At 35.2% G+C, this 22899-nt stretch overlaps 1 protein-coding gene across 3 annotated transcripts in view; it reads left to right on the forward strand.

Annotated features, from left to right (window-relative positions):
• The window catches only part of LOC127862749 (uncharacterized), an 81464-nt gene that overhangs the window by 19731 nt on the left and 38834 nt on the right, over positions 1-22899 (forward strand). The window contains exon 1 of one of the 3 annotated variants that reach the window (XM_052402007.1): positions 19079-19152. The exons of the other annotated variants lie outside the window; for them this stretch is intronic. Coding sequence (XP_052257967.1) covers positions 19094-19152 — 59 coding nt within the window. The 5' untranslated portion in view covers positions 19079-19093. Of the gene's footprint in view, positions 1-19078; positions 19153-22899 lie in introns of those variants that run through there. 3 annotated transcript variants of the gene reach the window in all.

Genomic DNA, 22899 nt, shown 5'->3' on the forward strand with positions numbered 1-22899 from the left:
ACTGGAACTCAATGAAACTTTATGGGAAGCTTCACCACCAAGAGGAGATGTGCATATTATCAGCTGGTTCTCGTCAGGATTATTTTTCACAGAGTTATGGCCCTTTAAAATTTTCCATTGTACATAATAGTGCAATTCTTGTCCGGGCTATTTCTCAGCAACTTATTACGGGAATTCAATTAAACTTTATGGGAAGCTTCACTACCAACAGGAGATGTGCATATTTTCAGCCGGTTATGGTCGGATGATTTTTCACAGAGTTATGGCCCTTTGAAATTTCCTATAAACTGTACATAAAGTGCAATTCTAGTCCGGGCTATTTCTCCCTAACTACTGACTGGAATTCAGTGAAGCTTTATGGGAAGCTTAACTACTGTAAACGTATAGAAATTCGTGGGTATAAAATTTCGTGGTTTAATAAAAAACAACTAATTCGTTGACACGTAATTTCGTGGATTGCAAATAAAAAAACTACTAATTCGTTTATACGTAATTAAGTAAATTTCAAATGTTCGGGGAAGACTGACCGTCATAATAATTAAACTTTTACTAAAACAACCAGAGTAATAACGAAGCATAATCAGCTAATCTGTGTTGACAGCAAGACTTGAGGTTAATGTGCACTGAAGCATGAAAGTATAACCGATAATTGCCGAAAAGAGCGATAAAGTGGCGCACTTGTGTCCCCGCTCGCTAATTGTCATCAATGTTGTTTTGACAATATTTGCACTTTTCAGCGCAGTTGGTCCCCTTGTTGTAACAAATGAGTAATAAGGTCCTCAAAATACACGTGTGTAAACCGTTATGTGTCTTATAACTGTAATTGGCACTAATTCATACGTGATAAATCTGCAAACTGTTAATTTGACGACGTCACGTAAAAGAGAACAATAGTTAATGTACAGTTTAAATACCGTGCTTGATTAAAAAAGTATTATTACCCAAACACTTATCAAGAAAACAACATATTGTATTAACTAGCATATCTCAATCAATAATGTCTCTTTCAAAATGTTTTCGGATTAAAAAAGTATAAATAATCGTTGGTACTTGAATTTGTGGTTCAGCGGACCAACGAAACCCACGAAAATTCGTACCACACGAAATTTAATGGTTTTACAGTACCTTGAGGAGATGCGCATGTTATTTGTGGGTTCTTGTTAGATGATTTATTTAGAGAGTTATGGCCCTTTGAAATTTTTAAGTTGCTAAACCATCCATTGTATTATTTTGTCCAAAGTTATGCTCCTCAAGACGTTTCCTTTTATCTGAATATATAGTGCAATATTGTGACAAAAAAACACTTTGGGGAGCATCACCCGTCTCTGACGGTTTCTTGTTTGGGAGGGGGCGAGGGTGAGAACAAGAACAGGAGGTTCCACTAAAGCTCGTCTGAATGCTTCAAATGTAGTTTATTCTTCACTAAGCCCATTTAAACTGATTCATGTCAGTCAATGCCTGCTAATTCTGCAAACCCTTGTAACAAACGACCTGCTGGGGTATGTATGAAGTAAACAATTCACTCAATTACAACAATTTTATTATCTCTAGAGTGAATACGAGTGAATTATTGAGTCACGTTCTGAGAAAACTGGGCATAATGTTTGTGCCTAAAGTGTCATCCCAGATTAGCCTGTGTAGTCCACACAAGCTAATCAGACAGGGACAATGCAATGTTGGGTCTAATAATAAACACCGTACTTTCGATTTCAAACTTTTATTCAAGATACGGGAGATAACAACAAAAGTCGCTGAGCATGCATATGTATAGCGATTTTACCCGCTTCCCCTAATCTGATAAATAAAAATATACCTGGTTTTTGTCACATTACTGTGCAACCACTATAGTTATTGCCGTGCACCATCAATAATTCAGAGTTACCTTCCTTACTTTCACTCATGAATGTTGGCTCCTCCTCTTTATCCTCGGCTATTTCTGTAAAAATTGCCATATATGGAAGTTGCAAAATCGTCTATTAATGTTAATCGCCTTTGTGAAGTTGTCAACCTGAGGGTGATAGCTGATGCAGTTTCATTTCATCAATGGTAAGGTGTACTGTGTAAAGCGTGCCGTGTACGTACATTTGATACATGTTGCGACTTTAGTTTTGAAATTACAAAAGCAAATTGCAGTTAAACTAATTTGAAACATGTTCACTTCAAAGTTAAAAGTGGACATTGAACTTGTAAAACTGAGACAATCAAAAGACCGATTACAAGCAACATTTTATATTTAAACAGTCTTCGAAATTAGCTTTGAAAAGTTACATGCCAGTCGGGCCAGTTACTTAAGAATTTTTACATGCCCAACATATTTTTTACATGCCCAAACTTTTTTAACCAAAATTATAACAAATCACAACATTTTAACACTTACATGCTACACATAGTAAAGCAGAACATTGTTTTCAATAGTAGTGAATACAATTACATCTAATCAGTCACTAGAATTAAGACGGTCAATCGTTACACCAGTGCTCTTGAAAAGAGTGTTCTCTGGTGTCCTCGTACCATTTCTTGGCTTCCTTTTTCTCTAAATCATTGTCAATTTTCTATTTTATAAGTGCTTTATCGGGCTTAGCCCCATCAACATACCTAAGATACTGCATAGCCTCTATGTCGACAATGACATTTGTTTACATTGACAAAAACGGAAGCGTATTACTTGATTGAAATGATCGATTCAAAAAGCATCTTCTCGATTAATGTCTAGAGAAACCGTCGATAAGAACCGAATGTGACCGAACTGCATCGGTCAAAAACAATAACGATGACGTGTGCAAGCAGGTGCATGTTGTTAAACCAATGGAATTTCATTGTTTTACAACTTACGGCAAGGTGTTTGTTAGCAAAATTGAAAAAATTATCTGCAAATATCAAGAACCGCTTACGATTTTTTTTATAAACTGTCAATTGGCTTCAATAATTTACATGCCCGGCGGGCCACAAACGTGAATTTTTGTATGTGCCCGGCAGTAATTTTACTCGCCACGGGCGATCGGGCGTGTGCTAATTTCGAAGACTGTTTAAACAAATCTATTCAGTGTGATCTAAGTATAAATTGTCATGTTGACAAGGCTGGATTTTTGGCAACGAATAGCCTCCATAGAACAACACCTTCCAAAATGAGACATCATTGTGCTTATGTAATTCTTTAAACACATTTTAGGTCATTATCAGTCTGAATTTGCATTTAAATATTGAAGTGCTGGATTTTATTATTATACAGGATTATCGGGTAATGTATCCAGTTTGTGAAATTCATGTGCATGCAATAATTATTGTATTTTGGTTGAGAATCAATGTCAAAGATTTTTCCAGGTGATCTTTTCACTTCCGTTCAGCCTTTGTACTTGAGTATAATATGCACACCCTCAAGTCCTGATGAATAAAATCGGAGGAAAAGGTGAATGTTATATGCGTACAATTACGGTATAATGAATTAAAGGCCTGGTTTTGAGCTAACTAGGGCACAAAATGCTTGCTTTACAGTATGGATAGGGGAGTGCTTCCGATTTCGTAAAATGTGTATACGCACATTTTCTTACGGCAGCTGAGAATATGATGTGTACCTAGCTGCCTTATGAAATTGTATGTAGTGTGCCCAAAAGAGTCAAGAAAGCTCATATCAGCAATGGCTTGCAATTCTTCACGGAAGCATGAGTTAATTGCATGCCAAAGTACTATGATTAAATCAAAGCGCTAAAAGGCACTGAAGTTGTTTGCTATTGCATAATCTTAGACGCAACTCAGTTTTCAAAATGATGTTATAGCTTTTTATATCGCAAGTTTGAAATGAACACAACCATTCAAATTTATAAAGAGTGTGTCTTTAAGCACAGGTCAAGATGATCTACGAGTGTGTTTATCCTCATATTTATGTTATAGAGATAACTTAGACAAAATAACAACAATGTCTCTTTTTTTCGCAATTGGTTGCTGCACTGGCAACCATCTTTAAAATTTGGGTTGCCATGGCAAAGAATAACAAGCCTAGAATCATGTACATGTTGTGTTATGTGTATCTATTTTCTTTAAATTATTGAGCAACAATTTTGCCAACATGACAGACAGACATAACAATGCATCACGTCTTGTTTTTAGCTGGAATTGAATCTTTTCTTTGGCCTAATTGATCCACAGTCGCCAATTTGTATTCCAGGGCCCTCACACTACTTTGGGGGAAGGGGTCCGCAGCCCTTAGGAGGGGTAATTTTCGCGGCGTTTCCCTTTTTGGGGGAATTTTTTACATACTCTCTCATTATTTCATTTGTACATGTTTGCACTATATTAATTGCATTTTTCATAATTTAGTATGTTTGAAAACATTAAATTCAAATAGAATTAAGATATAATAATCATGAGACACATCTTTCTATTAAAAAAAAAAAAAAAAAAAAAAAAAAAAATTATTTTTTTTTAAGGGGGAATTTTTCCCCCCAAAAGGGGAAAAAAGTATACTTTTCAGGTGGGGGACTGCCGCCGAAATTCAGCGGCAGATTTGATAGATTGAGGGCCCTGTATTCTATGTTTAATTGGATTGAGTTGTTCAAGCTTTGAAAAAGCTTAAGTTGCCCTGCTTTTTAGACCAACTGTAACCAACTTTTGAAATTGAGTTTCCTGCCTGGGCTTAAATCTACTGGCCCCAGGCTTACGGGCAACCACAAAACCTGGAAGTTATTCATGATGTAAGATCTGACAGTGTATTGAACTCATTCAATTTGCAAGTCCAGAGCTCCAGATAAGGTTTTGTGAAATTCTTAAATTACTACCAGATTTTCAAAAAGAATTCTTAACTCTGAAATTTTTTTTTTTTTGTTACTACTAAGTTTTGGAAAATAATTCTTATTTTTTCTTAATGACCTAAAAATAAATAATAATGGTTATTTTCATGCAAAAAAAAATCAAAATAAACATACTAGCAACTTTATTTATACGAGTTCAACAGTGTCTTTTCAGTATTATACAATTTTATTTTTCAAATACCTTCATATGCCCAAACCGTGCTTAGATTCCATGCCTTAGATGAATTTTTACATATTTTACAATTAAAACGGGTTTCCCATTCAATCTTTTCAACGATTAGCCACGGGACTTGTCTCTTCCACTCGTTCAATGTTTTTTTGTGTGTTTAAGTTTTGACCCGTCGTGTCGCGTTTTTGTTTAGCTTTTCCGACTGTGTCGGCAACTGAACATACAACATCGTATAAGATCTTTTCTATAATGTCTTTCTAAACATTTAACTTCGACTCACTTTGCGTACAATATGTTAAAAGCGTGTTTTTGGACGCTTTGCAGTTTTTTAGGACGCTCTTTGGGCGCCGCCATTGTTTTTTGACAGATAGACTGCATACGCCGCTTTTATTGGAAAAAATGCGCATTGTTAAACAAACCCGATAACCATTCTATATAAGCACCGCAAAGATCTTTAATACGCGAAAAGAACTCAATAAAAATCGATACGAACCGATGTAAAAATAATATTCGTAACTTGATTTTGTAATTCTTAATGGTACGACAAGATTTTAAAATAAATACGTAACGAACTTGAAAATAATTCGTAATTACGAAAATACGACCCTTATCTGGAGCTCTGAAGTCTGAAGACATATTGAAAGGACCTTTCACATTTTGGAAAATAAACAAAATTAAACAATTTGATAATTTGGAGTGTTCTGTTGTATTCGTTATCATGTTTCAATTACTACGATGATTGCTGATACATGTAATGTATAAAATACATCTCTCATTGTATGAGCAAGGATGGCCGAGTGGTCTAAACGATTTTTATTCCAGGGGCAGTGGTTAGAGCCCAGTTGAGGGTAAACTTTTGTTTCTTTAATTTTATTATTGTTTTTTACAGCTCACCTGAGCACAAAATCTTGTTATCAGTCTAGAGGCCACATTTATTGTCTGATCCTCATAAAACTAGGTCAGAAGATTCATCCCAATAATATCTTGGACGAGTTCGAAAATGATGGCAGTTGGTTGAAAAACATGGCCACCTGGGGGCGGGGCATTTTTCCTTATATGGCTAAAGTAAAACCTTGTTAACACTCTAGTTAAATGGAGCTTTTAAGATCCAATGTTTACATTTATCAATATTAAGCATTTAATGACAAACTGTGAAAAGGTCCCTTTAAGATGTTTACTAAAAAATGCCACAAGGTAAAAATTTAGAACTCATTGCAGGTTCATTAATTGATTAGCAAAGTTTTCTTCAAATTTAACTTTCTATTTTATTTATTTGTGCAAAATTGTTTAATTGATAAAAGTCGTAATGTACGTAATTTGTATATATTAAGCAGAATTTTTAAGTGCGATAGTCTCTTATAATTCCAATATGGAATGGCAATATACATTTGACATTTTGTAATTATTTGTATTGTTATCACCATGAATATATATTGATGATACTTTAAAAAGATAAAGATATTGGTTGTTTATTTGATTTAAAAGTGATTTTGTTTATTTGCCTTGTCAGCAAGGTCACTTTGAAGTTATTTTCACTTTTATCTTTTTTTTCCAAATCATTAATAGAAAAGATAATTTAATCTTCATTTTGGGAAAACAGGGCTTAATGCATATGCATTAATTGTCATCCCAGTACCAGAGACTCTTTAAACAAAAAACACCATAAAATCAGAAAGTGTTGTCCTTGATTAGCTTGTGGGCATTGCACAGGCTAATCAGTGTGCACAGGCTAATCTTATTTGACATGCATTATGCCCCATTTTCCCGGAAAGAAGCCAATATGTACAGATTTCAATGATAAATTGGCCAATGTCATTACACAAGCTGTTAAATCCTAGACTGGCTTATGTCATAGCAAAAGCTGTTAAACACTATTGATTACATACACGCTGTCTGCAGTGTACCTGAGTGGTGAAGTATAAACAGGCAGATGTGGTGGTTATCATTCCTAGCGTAGTTAAGAGCAGACTGACTTGCAAAACTCCCTCTACATTAGTTGCCCGCTAGCGCAAACTTAAAATGGTGTAAGCAATGTTCATGGAAGAAAAATGTTAGAAAAAAGTTTCTAAATGAACAATTGTAAGAATTACGAATAACTTTATTTAATATCTATTTCGTCTGCCCCGAACCAGGGAAGGCTTGGAAAAGGACAACCGTTTCCCCTGTGATTTTAAAGTGCAGTATTACAAAAGCCTTTTTGCGTTGCAAATAGACTAAAAACTGCACAAGTTCTGGTTCAAATCTGCCCTGATACACTACACGACCCGTGATTTTTGCCTAATTTGCGAAGTCAAGGCGGGCATTTTGCTTTTTGGGTGGAAAATCACCGCGATTTCACGTGACTCGTCACTCCGACGTCGCGCGAGAGCAAGATAATCTTCGCGCTAAATCCCCTCAATGTTGTGGTGATTTGCTGCGATTCTGCGACAACGATGACTCGCCAATTCATGCATAGAAACCGAATCGTATCGATAACTTTATACATGTACATAACGCTTCTAATGTTCACAATTATCCGATAATCCAACATCAAACAAATAATCTTGAACATTTATGTCGGTAAATATGTTTGAGAATTTCATTAAAACAACCATATGACTACGCCATTTTTCAGAAGTGTAAAGAGTACAGCGCATAATGTGGGACACAGCTTTCATTGGACAAACGTATTTAAATTTAGATTGATACAATACGATCTTACAAAAAAAACGTTTTATTGCGTCATACGCCTTCATGTAAAAAATGTTTTCTTTCTGGAAATTGTGCTATTAATGCATAATATTATCAAAACATTTTTTTTCACACGTAAAGCGTTGTAACAAATTAATATACAATTCAAAACAAATATACCATAAGTATAAATGTTCCGTTAAATTCCCAAATGAGAATAAAAATTTATAAGAATAATCCAAAACACACTTCCGATGTTTTATGTTAACACGACGTTTACAAATGCTTTAAGTATAGTCATCATATATATTTCCCGACAAAAGAGCGCGAAAATTATGCGGCAATGTACAAGGTCAAGGTATACGAGTGTGCAAGTATTGATTTTTTATACAAACTGTGTAGCGCAGAGAACATTGAATTCTGTTGTTTTCGGTTAAATGTTTCTTTGGTATTTTTAAAACAGTTATATCGCCAACAATTTGATATTTCTTTTAAAGTCAATTCAAATCAAACACGCCGTATCCGTATCATTACTGATAGAAGTAAAAAATAATACCTTGACTTTAGAGCTGCAACAATACGCCAAAAACCGTATTGCAATATATTGTCCGTTCGAAAACCCGTATTGCAATATATCGCAATATATTGCTAACTTGTACCAGAATTATAACTTGCAAATTACCCGATAACCCCGTATATTCCAGTTCTAAAGCCAATTCTGGTAAATATTTTCTATAAAAGTGCTCAAGAATAACAAGACACACAAACAATCGCAAATTTTCTTAAGTATCAAATACATTTTGGTATTTGTATCTATTTAAAGATGTGATGAAATAACGTCAAATCGGGGCGTTTTTTTTATCACTGAACACGCGAAAATTGCCTAACGTGATGCTCCCGTTTTTATACAACACAAAATACACCCACACTTTCCATGCGACGTTCTACATGTCTGCATAATTTTAGCGCGCTTTTTATTCAGACAAAAGATAAAGCACTTTTTATTTGATGCTAGAATTTGTTATTGTCGCGTTAGCATTAAACTTCGGAAGCGTATTTCCAAAATTCGGATTACAAATTTAATAAAGCTCATTTCAGAATCGAACGAAACATTTACAGTTGTGCGTAATTAATTCAATGATAATTCAATCAAAAGCATCGAACGAATGCTCCCATGTAACAACGCTACTCCGTATAATAGACTTTTTAGAATGCTATTTTTACGTAAAAATTATTTTTACTAAACAACGCTTTGTTTTGTTTACCTTGATATCATTATTTCGGATGGCTTTTCTTGACGAATTGTGGATGAATTTTGTAAAATTTTCATACCGGTATGATCAAAACCGTATCGCAATACAATATGCGGATTGCGTATTGCGATGTAAACCGATATACCGGTATATTGTTGCAGCACTACTTGACTTGTATAATTTTTTTGTTGTGAGAGACCATCTGAGTAAACGTCGAAAAATATATCCAAACTGTTATTTTTTGTCAATGCCCTTTGATCCATTATCGCACTTAATTGGCAGCGCCATCCTGTTGTTTCTGTGATTGTCACATCTTTTCACAGTTTGAACACGTACAAAGAGTGCCAATTAGACACTTGAACAAACACTATCACCCGCTGGACAGTACACACTAAATAATCAAATGTTGAGGGTTTTTTGTTTTTGGCGTGAAAACCCAGAGAAATGCATGTGCATTATACATCATCATAAATTTATTGAACTCTGCGAACGCTAAGTGCTACGTTGATATACTCGTGTTTTTTTTTCAGCAAAACAAACACAATGTTTAACGGCTTTAATACATAGGCAATGATGTAATAACAACAAATTATTTACCACGATGTCATAATAACATGTACTTAAAAATAGAACAGTATATGTATTTCCGATTTCCGGCTTATCAAGCATTGTGAATGTATGTACAACGCTCGGAAAGTAACGCGAGTAACACGAGTTATCCGCATTGGAGCCTGAAACAGAATTTAAATAAGTATAGCATATTTTAGTCCAAATAATTAGATGTAATCTACCGATTACATTTAACCTTTAAATGAAAGTGTAACTTAAACAATTTCCCGTATCTTAAGGCGCGAATATTTTGCTAAACTCTGTTAACAAAAGGGCTACACGTTATAATTCTTAATGAAATGCAAAAATAAGTATTAACATAATTAATAACATCAATTAACACACACGGTAAGATCAAAGTTTAAATGGAAAACTTATATCATATTTCTCGTAAATTACCAAATTATTAGTTTCGTCGAAATCAAATACCATGTAGAGAAACTTAGGTATTTATAACCGACCAATGACAAAACACTATGCAACTTTCAATTTACACAGTGCTACGCTACATGTATATTGCAACAATATGGAATTTGAACAGTGGTATTGTATTCGGGCCTGGAATATAATTGATTGTAAGTTTTAATAAACATTCTGCTAATGCAATTAGTTAAATAATGTTTACATGTTATGTTAAATAATTATTGCATGATCATTGTTCTGCGCTGTTATATTAATTTGGAGCCGTTAAAGCTTCCGACATTACTTCATCACGTTCATGTCGGAACGGGAGTATTTTAGCTAATACGCCCATTGCATACAACAACAACAAAAGCTTTATTATTGCAATGTATAATGTAAGTGTATACATGTTCATGTAATGTAGTGTAACCCTTAATGTAAATCTCTTAAAAAGGTGAACCATGGCGGTTCGCGGTGATTCGCGCTGATTGCGTAACAGCGAGATACATCGCGCGACGGTCGCCGAGACATCACCCAAATTTTCTTGTCGCTCGGAATCACCGCAATTTGTCACTTGGCATCGAATGCGGTGATGCGAGAATCGCGGCAAAAATCACGGGTCGCGTAGTGTATTTTCATACAGGTTAGAATAAATGAGATTTTCAGTTTAGAAAATGGACGGGTAATTAAGGCTAACATAACCATTTTACTGTTTGGTTTTCATTCATATCATTGTATTTAATAACAATTTTCCAAAAAAATAATTGATTTTAACTTAAAAATATTTTCCCAACTTGGGGTAAATTGACGCTTGAATTTCCAATTTCAAGGGTATAGGTCATGTTGCCAAAGTGGTGAAATTCAGCCCTGATGTTGTATTGTTGAAATGTTTAAATCTGAATATTTGTATGTCCCCAAGTCACTGGGGGACATATTGTTTTTGCCCTGTCTGTTGGTTTGTTAGTTTGCATCAAACTTTAACATTGGCCATAACTTTTGCAATATTGACGATCGCAACTTGATAATTGGCATGCATGTGTATCTCATGGAGCTGCACATTTTGAGTGGTAAAAGGTCAAGGTCGTTCTTCAAGGTCAAAGGTAAAATACCTACTGGGGGGCAAAGTGTTTCACAAACACATCTTGTTGATCTGAAGTTTAAAAGTCTTTGAATACTGTTAAATTGAAGTTATGTGAATTGAATATCATGAAATTTTATTTTATGTCTAAATGAACTGTGATCCATAAATGGAAAAATTCTGGCATCTCACATTCACAGTTCTTGAACAAATTGCTCTAATTTAGGCATGAAGGTCCATGAATAACCTATGGAAAGGTCATGAACATTCCTCAGAAATCCCCACAAAGTGCATGAATATTTTATAAACAGTTCATGAACAAAATTCATGAAAAGTAATCATACAGTTCTTGAATTATTAATGAATGATTCATGAACTGAAAATGTGACTCCCATGATCTTTTCATTTCAGGAACTGTTCATGAACATGAGAACTTCATGAACTTAAGAATATTCAAGAATTGTGTTCATGAATGTTCTTAAATTTATGAACTTTTCATGTTAATCAATAATTCATGTAATGACAAGATCATGAATAGTATCATTTTCAGTTCATAAATCATTCATGAATATTAATGAACTGTATGATGAATGTTCATTAACTTTCAGACCTGTTTACTTCTACGGATTCGCCGTAGTTACTACGGATTATTTGGCTAAACTACGCACTACGGATTTGTACTGAAAAACTACGGATCCATGGATCAAAATGGTCAAATTTCAGATTTTAATCGTACTTTCGCTTATTTTCGGTCTTAACGGGTAATTTATCAATCATAATCATTTATGGCGCTTGCAAAGTAAAAAACGTTGAAATTCAAGCCTCCCGGGGAACGAGTGCTGATCGAGCATGTCGAGTCGTCACCGAACTGACTTGCGTATTGGTTCGCAAATTTAGCCGAATATATACGATTTTACGTTGCTATCCAGTATACACATCTCTCTTTCTATTGCGGAGAATACCGACGATAGTCGATGTATCGGGATTGAGCACGCCTGTTTTTACACATGTCCAAGATGGCGGCAAGCAGACGAGAATTTGCGATTAACGGCGAAAATAATAAATACCATTCAAATTAACAACGGATAATATCATATGGTCATAAGGGAATAATGTAATGCGTGTGTCAATTAACGCAACATACTACGTTTGAGATTAAAAAAACAAATATTTATCAGAACTCTGCGCAGTGAATGTGCGTCACGGAAACGAGTGTTGGAAAATTGGAGTTTAGTATACTCACAAAGTTAGAGCATTTATTATAATAAGATGAGTATCGTTTGAAAATGGAAAGAGACAAACATGATTTGATTTATATGTTAGTGGATCTGTGTATAATCAGATTCATATGCATATTCTGCTTTATTATGTTTATTACGTTGTACAGTTCAATGAAATAGCATTGCACTGAGGTTGTCAAGTGCAAGATATTGAAAGGTAAACAAATAAAATATATTATTCTAACTCCATTTAATACATCATTAACACAACAAGAACACTAAAGGATGTTTGTCAATATTTGTTTATGTTTTCCCCTCATGATATTTAATTTATAAAAATACTGTAGTAAATGTAATAGCTAATCTTAAAGAGCTTATGATCAAATGGTGTATTTAAGAATCTATAAATTATTGCAAGCTTAATATGCATGTGGATGGATATCATCTAAATATTGTCTTCATTTTAAGAAGACATTGAAGCGGCACTTTATAATATAAAATGCTGTCAAACATGCACTTAAAAACAATTTTAATTTTGTTACTTATATACATATGTATAATGCTTAATGTCTACAAATTTCATGGTTTATCGCGTTTTTTTTCCAATTTCATGGTTTATTGGGTTAATTTTCCCAATCCAAATGGCACAGGCTGTAAAACATCAAAGCAAAAAAATTCACCTAACAGATTTTATTATTAGCAAGTAAATTCATCTAATGCTTTATGTACCGTTAAACTGATATGTTGTCGTCATATCATATCATGAATTAGCAAGACTGCTCTGTTTTGTTGCTCAGCAGAGTTTGTTTGGTAGAGCTGTCATCAGTTACTATCATTTATAGTAATTGAATAATAGGGGCCTTAGAATCAGTGTCCATCCACACTATCACGCTATCAAAATATGCCATGGCAGGCAGATTTGAACAAAAGTCAGCAAAACAGAGAATCTTAGGAGAGTTGGGTTACGCTGAGCTGAGACATGTACATGTAAGGATGCAAGAGGTTTAAGTAAGAGTTATTAATTAATTATTATGATGTAGTATGAGAAAATAATGTATAATGTTTATTCGGTTTGATAACTTTGGAAAAATGAACTCCTCTCACCCTTCAAAAATTGTAACAATGGTGGCAACGGTGTGATTATGTGTGTATAATGTTTTGTTACTTGTAACAAAGGACACATTTGCCCCTGATGTGGGCCAAATTTTGACATTAGGAATATATAATTGAAACAATTTTGGTAGAGGTTCACTAGATGATGTTTCATGACATGTATGTTCTAGGCCTTGTGGGAGAAGATTTTAAAAGTTTTCACAATAATCATATAATCAGAGCTCCAGATAAGGGTCGTATTTTCGTAATTACAAATTATTTTCAAGTCTGTTACGTATTTATTTCAAAATCTTGTCATACCATTAAGAATTACAATATCAAGTTACGAATATTATTTTTACATCGGTTTGTATCGATTTTTATTGAGTTCTTTTCGCATTTTAAAGATCTTTGCGGTGCTTATATAGAATGGTTATCGGGTTTGTTTAACAAAGCGCATTTTTTCCAATAAAAGCGGCGTATACAGTCTATCTGTCAAAAACAATGGCGGCGCCCAGAGAGCGTCTTAAAAAACTGCAAAGTGTCCAAAAACACGCTTTTAACATATTGTACGCAAAGTGAGCCGAAGTTAAATGTTTAGAAAGACATTATAGAAAATATCTTATACGATGTTGTATGTTCAGTTGCCGACAAAGTCGGAAAAGCTAAACAAAAACGCGACACGACGGGTCCAAACTTAAACACAAAAAAAACATTGAACGAGTGGAAGGGACAAGTCCCGTGGCTAATCGTTGAAAAGATTGAAGGGGAGACCCGTTTTAATTGTGACATATGTAAAAATTCATCTAAGGCATGCAATCTAAGCACAGTTTGGGCATATGAAGGTATTTGAAAAATAAAATTGTATAATACTGAAAAGACACTGTTGAACTCGTATAAATAAAGTTGCTAGTATGTTTATTTTAATTTTTTTTGCATGAAAATAACCATTATTATTTATTTTTAGGTCATTAAGAAAAAATAAGAATTATTTTCCAAAACTTAGTAGTAACATTAAGAATAAAATTTCAGATTTAAGAATTCTTTTTGAAAATCTGGTAGTAATTTAAGAATTTCACAAAACCTTATCTGGAGCTCTGATATAATGAAAACACATTTGCCCCCGGTATTAAAATTAATAATTTGTATTTATTTTCATATTTTCCCAATTTTTAAGGTTTCTCGCGCAATTTTTATAAGCCAGTTTAAAAAAAAGGGCCGTATTATAGTTTCACCTTGGCGGTGGGCGGGAGGCGTCCACAGCATTGTCCGCTCTCTAATTCAAAGAGTTTTCATCCGATCTTCACCAAACTTGGTAAGAAGTTTTATTTAGACAATATCTAGATCAAGTTCGAATATGGGTTATGCCGGGTCAAAAACTAGGTCACAGGGTCACTAAAATGGTGCTTTTCAAGCATTTAGCATGGTGTCCGCTCTCTAATTGAAGTAGTTTTTTATCCGATCTTCACCAAACTTGGTCAGAAGTTGTATCTGGGCAATATCTTTGTCAAGTTCGAATATGGGTCATGCCGGGTCAAAAACTAGGTCACAGGGTCACTTTCAAGCATTTAGCATGTTGTCCGCTCTGTAATAGAAGTAGTTTTTATCCGATAATCACGATACTTGGTCAGAAGTTGTATCTAGACAATATCTAGGTCAAGTACGAATATGGGTCATGCAGGTCAAAAACTAGGTCACAGGGTCACTTAGTGCATTTCAAGCTTTTAGCATTGTGTCCGCTCTCTAATTGAAGTAGTTTTCATCCAATCTTCACCAAATTTGGTCAGAAGTTGTGTTTAGACAATATCTAGGTCAAGTTCAAATATGGGTCATGCCGGGTCAAAAACTAGATCACGAGGTCACTTAGTGCATTTCAAGCTTTTAGCATTGTGTCCGCTCTCTAATTGAAGTAGTTTTCATCTGATCTTCACCAAATTTGGTCAGAAGTTGTGTCTAGATGATATGTAGGTCAAGTTCAAATATGGGTCATGGTAAAGTTATCAAGTTGTCAAAAACCTTCAAACTGGGGTATCTTGTGACAGTTTGGCACTCTTGTTTCCAATCCAAACGCCACAGACTAAAATCACTGCTACTACTACTACTTCTACCACTATTACTACCACTATGACTACTGCTACTGCTACTACTACTACATTTGTACTACTACTACTACTACTACTACTACTACTTCTACTATTACTACTACTGCATCTACTACTACTACTACTACTACTACTACTACTACTACTACTACTACTACTACTACTACTACTTCTACTACTACTACTACTACTACTAATACTACTACTTCTACTACTACTACTATTCCTACTCCTACTACTACTACTACTGCTACTGCTACTGCTACTGCTGCTACTACTACTACTGCTACTGCTGCTGCTGCTACTACTACTACTACTACTACTGCTTCTGATTCTGCTTCTGCTACTACTACTACTTCAACTACTACTACTACTACTGCTGCTGCTGCTGCTATTACTGCTACTGTTACTATTACTACTACTACTACAACTACTGCATCTACTACTGCTGCTGCTACTGCTGTTATTTCTACTACTACTACTTCTTCTACTACTACTACTGCTACTGCTGCTGCTACTACTACTGCTACTACTGCTACTGCTGCTACTTCTACTTCTGCTGCTGCTACTAACTACTAAATAGTCATTATTTATACAAATGAGTGCATTTAAACTCTCGCTTAAAGCAAAGCGTGTGAAAGAACATCATGGCCATGCCAGTATTGGGGAAATGATTTGACTGCATGTATATGGTGACATTCATCCTTGTATCAGAATGAAGCAAATGCAGTTGTGTTTAGTCATTCATTCCACTCTCTCAATGCAGTGTTGAATTTAGATCCAATTACTTATAATGTCAGGACGGCTGTTTAATTTAATTTTTATCAGGAACAAAAGGCAGCCATGTGTATGGTGTCAAATTGGGGCTGTTGACAATAGAGGAAATTTCATCAACTAAGTGTTTATAATTATTTAAGGACATTATTAGAACATCTAGCTGAAATGCATGCTATAAATACACAGGTTTTAACTTCACTTTTTATTCCCCCCTTGGAAGAAGAGGGGGTATATTGTTTTGCACATGTCGGTCCGTCGGTCGGTCGGTCCGTCCACCAGATGGTTTCCGGATGATAACTTAAGAACGCTAAGGCCTAGGATCATGAAACTTCATAGGTACATTGATATTGACTGGCAGATGACCCCTATTGATTTTTAGGTCACTTTAAAGTTAAAGGTCAAGGTCATAGTGACTCAAAATAGTAAAATGGTTTCCGGATGATTACGCAAGAAGGCTTAGGCCTAAGGATCATGAAACTTCAAAGGTACATTGATCATGACTGGCAGATGACCCCTATTGATTTTCAGGTCACTAGGTCAAAGGTCAAGGTCACAGTGACTTGAAATAGTAAAATGGTTTCCGGATGATAACTCAAGAACGCTAAGGCCTAGGATCATGAAACTTCATAGGTACATTGATATTGACTGGCAGATGACCCCTATTGATTTTTAGGTCACTTTAAAGTTAAAGGTCAAGGTCATAGTGACTCAAAATAGTAAAATGGTTTCCGGATGATTACGCAAGAAGGCTTAGGCCTAAGGATCATGAAACTTCAAAGGTACATTGATCATGACTGGCAGATGACCCCTATTGATTTTCAGGTCACTAGGTCAAAGGTCAAGGACACAGTGTCTCGAAACAGTAAAATGGTTTCAGGATGATAACTCAAGAATGCTTACGCCTAGGATCATGAAACTTCATAGGTACATTGATAATGACTGGCAGATGACCCCTAATGATTTTCAGGTCACTAGGTCAAAGGTCAAGGTCACAGTGACTTGAAATAGTAAAATGGTTTCCGGATGATAACTCAAGAATGCTTACGCCTAGGATCATGAAACTTCATAGGTACATTGATCATGACTGGCAGATGACCTCTATTAATTTTCAGGTCACTAGGTCAAAGGTCAATGTCACAGTGACTTGAAACAGTAAAATGGTTTCCTGATGATAACTCAAAAATAATTAGGTCTAGGATCATGAAACTTCATAGGTACATTGACTGATCATGACTGGCAGGTATATTATTCACACAATGGCTGCCACAACAACTGACAGCCCATATGGGGGCATGCATGTTTTACAAACAGCCCTTGTTAGTATAACTGAAGCTATACCTATACTAGCACGCAGGCTGTCAAATGATTCCTATATTCCTATTTTCTCCCATATTTTGGTTCCAAGTCCTGTATTTTGAAACAAATTCTATATTATTGATATTTAAAGTTAATATCTTGACAAAGAATATTGAAATATCAATGAGTGCTTTCATACTGCTTTTAAGTGGTTCATTTTACAGGTAAAAGGATCACTGTGTCTTGCACAGCATCACAATCTGTCACATACAATACACTTCTTTAACATCTGTAGGGTCAACATGCAAGCTGTACAACAGAACACAGGTCTTTATAAGTCTTACTTTGATAGGGATTATGTTCTCTATGATGTTGGTGGGCTAAACAGAAGCCTTCTGTCTTGAAGGGGATTGGAGTCGGTGCCAAAAATATTTTTGGGCTACTTGTATAAGTCCTGTATACTATAAGTCATGAAAATTGTATAGTGCAAACCATTGCTTTATAGCATGAAATTGAAATATTATTGTTCATGTTTTTCACACAGAACTTAACCTGCAGTAAAAAATGTTTACATGTATCAAATACAAAATATGATGTTGTTACCTCCTGTATATAAGGCTGATAAACAACGCGTTTTGATTGGATTTAATATAGTGATGCAATTCAAGACAAATGTAAAGCCTGAATGTGTATGCAACTTTAGCTATACATGGGACGTTTAAAACAGCTTCTGTAAAAAAATACAACAGATAATTTGTATTTAACGGGTTAAAAAAAGCTCACAGGTTTGATTTCATGGAGGTCACATTATAGTGTGCATGAAGCAAAGATGTTAATGTGATGATCTTTGCATGAAAAGAATAGGTGCATTGATTGCCAAGCCATATAACAATGCAAAGAACTTTAAGATTTTTACTTTATTTGTAGTGCATAGTAACTGATTGTAGTAATATTTATTGGAAACACAATTGTTTTATTAAAATGAAAAAAACAACAAAAAAACCCAGAAACTTCTGTTGTGCTATTGACATTATTAGATAGCTCTGTCATAATTGATTTGACTTTTTGCTGCTGTAAACTACATCCTTGTGGACTAATTCCAACTGAGCGTGCTATAAGCAGCAATAAAAGACATTGTCATGGGTGGAATGTGCGCTGTAAGCTGCTGCATCAAACTGTATCATTTTGGAAGATTAGCTTTTGGGGCATATTGTACAAGAGTATGTTAACCAAATACCTTAAAGAAGCAAACAACCAGATCAAACTGGATCTATTCATTTCCAGATGGTTATGGAAAATTTCGAAATGTGGATGAAAACAAAATAGGATCCACTGTAGATTCAGGATATATTGGACTTTGCAATATACAAAATGCAATAAAGTGGATCTGCAGTAGCTCAATCTATTCTTAATAGTGGATATTCCTTTCAAGGTGGAATTTTAGGAATCATTATTCCCTACTTTCACTTTAAGACAATGGGCTTTTTTTCATTAAAAAAAAAAGAAATTTATAGCTTGTTCAAACTATTACTAGGGCGAAAATTGATAGCCTCGGACTTCAAACTATATGTTTTTGTTGGAGACTGTGTCTGAAAGAGCATTGTGATGATAATGAGGTGAATGATCACATTAATGGACAGCCTGAGGTTGCCAGCAGAGTCAGTTTCTTTCTCAATTGGGTTAGTAAAAAATGATCTGGAAAGCCAGGGAAAATTATATTTTAAACATGTTTATATGACAGTCTTCAAGCATTATATTTACTAGTAACTTAAAAAGTATTTCAAAAGTTTAAATTTGTAATGCTGTTCAGTGCATTTAAATATTAAATATCTTCTACTTGAGGTGATTATAAGAATTATTGTTTCTATTAACTTTGTTATGTTCTTTAAATTGCCTTAATTATATATTCTTATCTCAAGGCTACATGTATACATGTATCTTTGAAAGCCAGTTTGCATGCTGACGGAGTCACAAAGGTGCAAAATGCATGTACCAAGCTTGCCTGTACCGTGGCACTTAGTAAAGCTGACGTCACCGCTCCAAAAGAAATAGGAAAACAGAACTGGCGTTTTCCGCTCCAAAAAAAAAAGACGGGAAAACACAAGTTCTGTTTTCCCCGAGTCCAAACAAAAAATAAACTCGTGAAAACAGATTTATTTTGTGTTTCCCCAATTTAATTTTTTTTTGGAGACGGGAAAACAGAACTTGTGTTTTTCAGACTTTTTATAACCCCACAAATGAAGTTTAGGGGGGTATATCGGAGTGAGCTTGTCTGTTGGTCTGAAGGTCGGTCGGTCCGTATTAAATGTCCGCTCTCTTTTTCAAGTTGTTTTCATCCGATTTTTCACCAAACTTGGTCAGATGTTGTATCTAGATGATGTCAAGGTCAAGTTCAAATATGGGTCATGACGGGTCAAAAACTAGGTGACGGGGTCACTTAGTGCGTTTTAAACATTGAGCATGGTGTCCGCTCTCTAATTCAAGTAGTTTTCATCAGAGCTTCATTAAACTTGGTCAGAGGTTGTATCTAGATGATTTGTAGGTTTAGTTCGAACATTGGCCGGGTTAAAAACTAGGTCACAGGGGTCAGTTAATGCGTTTTAAACATTGAGCATGGTGTCTGCTGTTTTTTGTTAAGACAACATACAAAATATTCTGTGTCAATGCGGCATGTGGGGGAATTCGCCACGTCTGTGACAAAGCTCTAGTTTTTTCGAGCGGTGATGCCACCTTAGTGCCACCTTTTTAAGTGTTATGTCCCTTAGCAATCAGTGTCTTCCAAGTGAACCGTAATTAACTCTTCACTCATATACGGAATCAATTACCTTCATTTGCATATGTGGGAGTCATTTTATTCACCATAGGCCTCTTTATTGTGTGAATGAGGAAAGATTTGCATTATTAGCTCACCTGAGCACAACGTGCTCATGGTGAGCTTTTGTGATCGCCTTTTGTGCATTTGCCTAGTTAACACTCTAGAGGTCACATTTATTGTCCAATCTTCATGAAATTTGGTCACAAGATTTTATAAGTCTCAATGATATCTTGAATGAGTTCGAAAATAGGTACGTTTGCTTGAAAAACATGGCTGCCAAGGGGCGGGGCATTTTTCCTAATATGGCTATATATGGCTTTAGCAGGTTTTTATGCCTCCGGTAGGGTGGCATATAGCAGTTGAACTGTCCGTCAGTCAGTATGTGTGTATGTCAGTATGTCAGTCTGTCCGTCCGTCCGAAAACTTTAATGGCCATTACTTTTTCAATATTGAAGATAAGAACTTGATATTTGTCATGCATGTGCATCTCACGGAGCTGCACATTTTGAGTGGTGAAAGGTGAAGGTCAAGGTCATCCTTCAAGGTCAAATGTCTAATATATGGCGTCTGTCCGTCCGTCCAAAAACTTTAACATTGGCCATAACTTTTTCACTATTGAAGATAGCAACTTGATATTTGACATGCATGTGATATCATGGAGCTGAACATTTTGAGTGGTGAAAGGTAAAGGTCAAGGTCATCCTTCAAGGTCAAATGTCAAATATATGGCGTCTGTCCGTCTGAAAATTTTAACATTGGCCATGACTTTTTAAATATTGAAGATAGCAACTTGATATTTGGCATGCATGTGCATTTCACGGAGCTGCACATTTTGAGTGGTGAAAGGTCAAGGTCATCCTTCAAGGTCAAATGTCTAATATATTGCGTCTGTCCGTCCGTCCAAAAACTTTAACATTGGCCATAACTTTTTCACAATTGAAGATAGCAACTTGATATTTGGCATGCATGTGTATCTCATTGAGCTGAACATTTTGAGTGGTGAAAGGTCAAGGTCAAGATCATCCTTCAAGGTCAAATGTCAAATATATGGCATCTGTCCGTCCGAAAACTTTAACATTGGCCATAAATTTTTAAATATTGATTATAGCAACTTGATATTTGGCATGCATGTGTATCTCATGAAGCTGCACATTTTGAGTGGTGGAAGTTCAAGGTCAAGGTCATCCTTCAAGGTCAAAGGTCAAAAAATAAATAAAAATAAATTCAAAGCTGCGTTCTCATGAAGCTGCAAATTTTGAGTGGTGGAAGTTCAAGGTCAAGGTCATCTTTCAAGGTCAAAGGTAAAAAAAATAATAATTTTTTTTTCAAAGCGGCGTTCTCATGAAGCTACACATTTTGAGTGGTGGAAGGTCAAGGTCATCCTTCAAGGTGAAAGGTCAAACAAAAAAAAACATTTTTTTTAAAGCGGCGCAATAAGGAATATTGTGTTTCTGACGAACACATCTCTTGTTTTTCCTTCTTTGCTACCCGCTTAAAAACGGCCCTTTCCCCTGGGATTTTTTTCCCCTCAGCAGGTTAATTTTCCCCCAGAATTCATTTCCCCCCCCCACCCCCCCCAAAAAAAAAAATATGGTGACTTGAAATAGTAAAATGGTTTTTGAATGATAACTCAAGAATGCATACGCGGCCAACAGGGCACACTCTGAACAATATTACTGAAGCAACTGGTCTGTAATCCTAAATCTATAATTATCAGTCCACCTGTACGAAAATGTTTGGGCAGACTGCAACCAGATTATGTGCAGAATAAAATACACAAAATCTGTGTAGAATATGTGCAGAAAATATTTGGTGTCCATTTTAAATGAGTTGAACCAGATTTCTATTTATAGATTTTTTCAATATAAACAAAGAACAAATTCTGTACAGATTTTACGAATTATTTAAATTAAGCAGAATTTGTTCGAGGCAGAAAAAAATCTGGCAGAATTAAATCTGGGGAGAACCAAAATGTGAGAATAGAATTCTGTGCAGAATAAAATCTGTTTAATATTAAATTCTGTACAGAAAATTTTCTGTACAAAAAATGTATCCAGGTAGAAAAAGCAAAATAAACAGACCATCAATAAATAACATTTTTTTTATGAAATTTTAAAATGTAAACAATAAAATGTACACAATGAAATATACTGACAGTACCAATATTTTTGTTGTTGTTGAATTGATCACATTATGACAGGGTAAAAATTAAAAAATCACCCCCTATTTTTAGTCTCAATTTAAACAAGATGATTTCATTTATTTCCTGGAGTAGTCTATTTGGAGTGTCACTGCCTTGTTGAAAGAGGTGTCATCTGGCACTGTTTTGCTGTGGTCTTTGCACCACATCCAGACATAACCTATCGGAAAAAAATAAATGTTTACACATTTACATATTTGTATCATTCCCCAACAAGGGCACCGCATAACAGGTTCCAACGCTCGGCTGCGGGTGCAGTTTTGATTAAATAAAAGCTTGTCAGATATATTTTTTTTTTTTAGAGACCACAGTGACCTTGACATTTGACCTAGTGACCCAAAAATAAGTGTGCGTGTAGAACTCATCAAGGTGCATCTACATATGAAGTTTCAAAGTTGTAGGTGGAAGCAC

Source organism: Dreissena polymorpha, chromosome 1, assembly GCF_020536995.1.
Source record: "Dreissena polymorpha isolate Duluth1 chromosome 1, UMN_Dpol_1.0, whole genome shotgun sequence".
NCBI classification, from domain to species: domain Eukaryota; kingdom Metazoa; phylum Mollusca; class Bivalvia; order Myida; family Dreissenidae; genus Dreissena; species Dreissena polymorpha.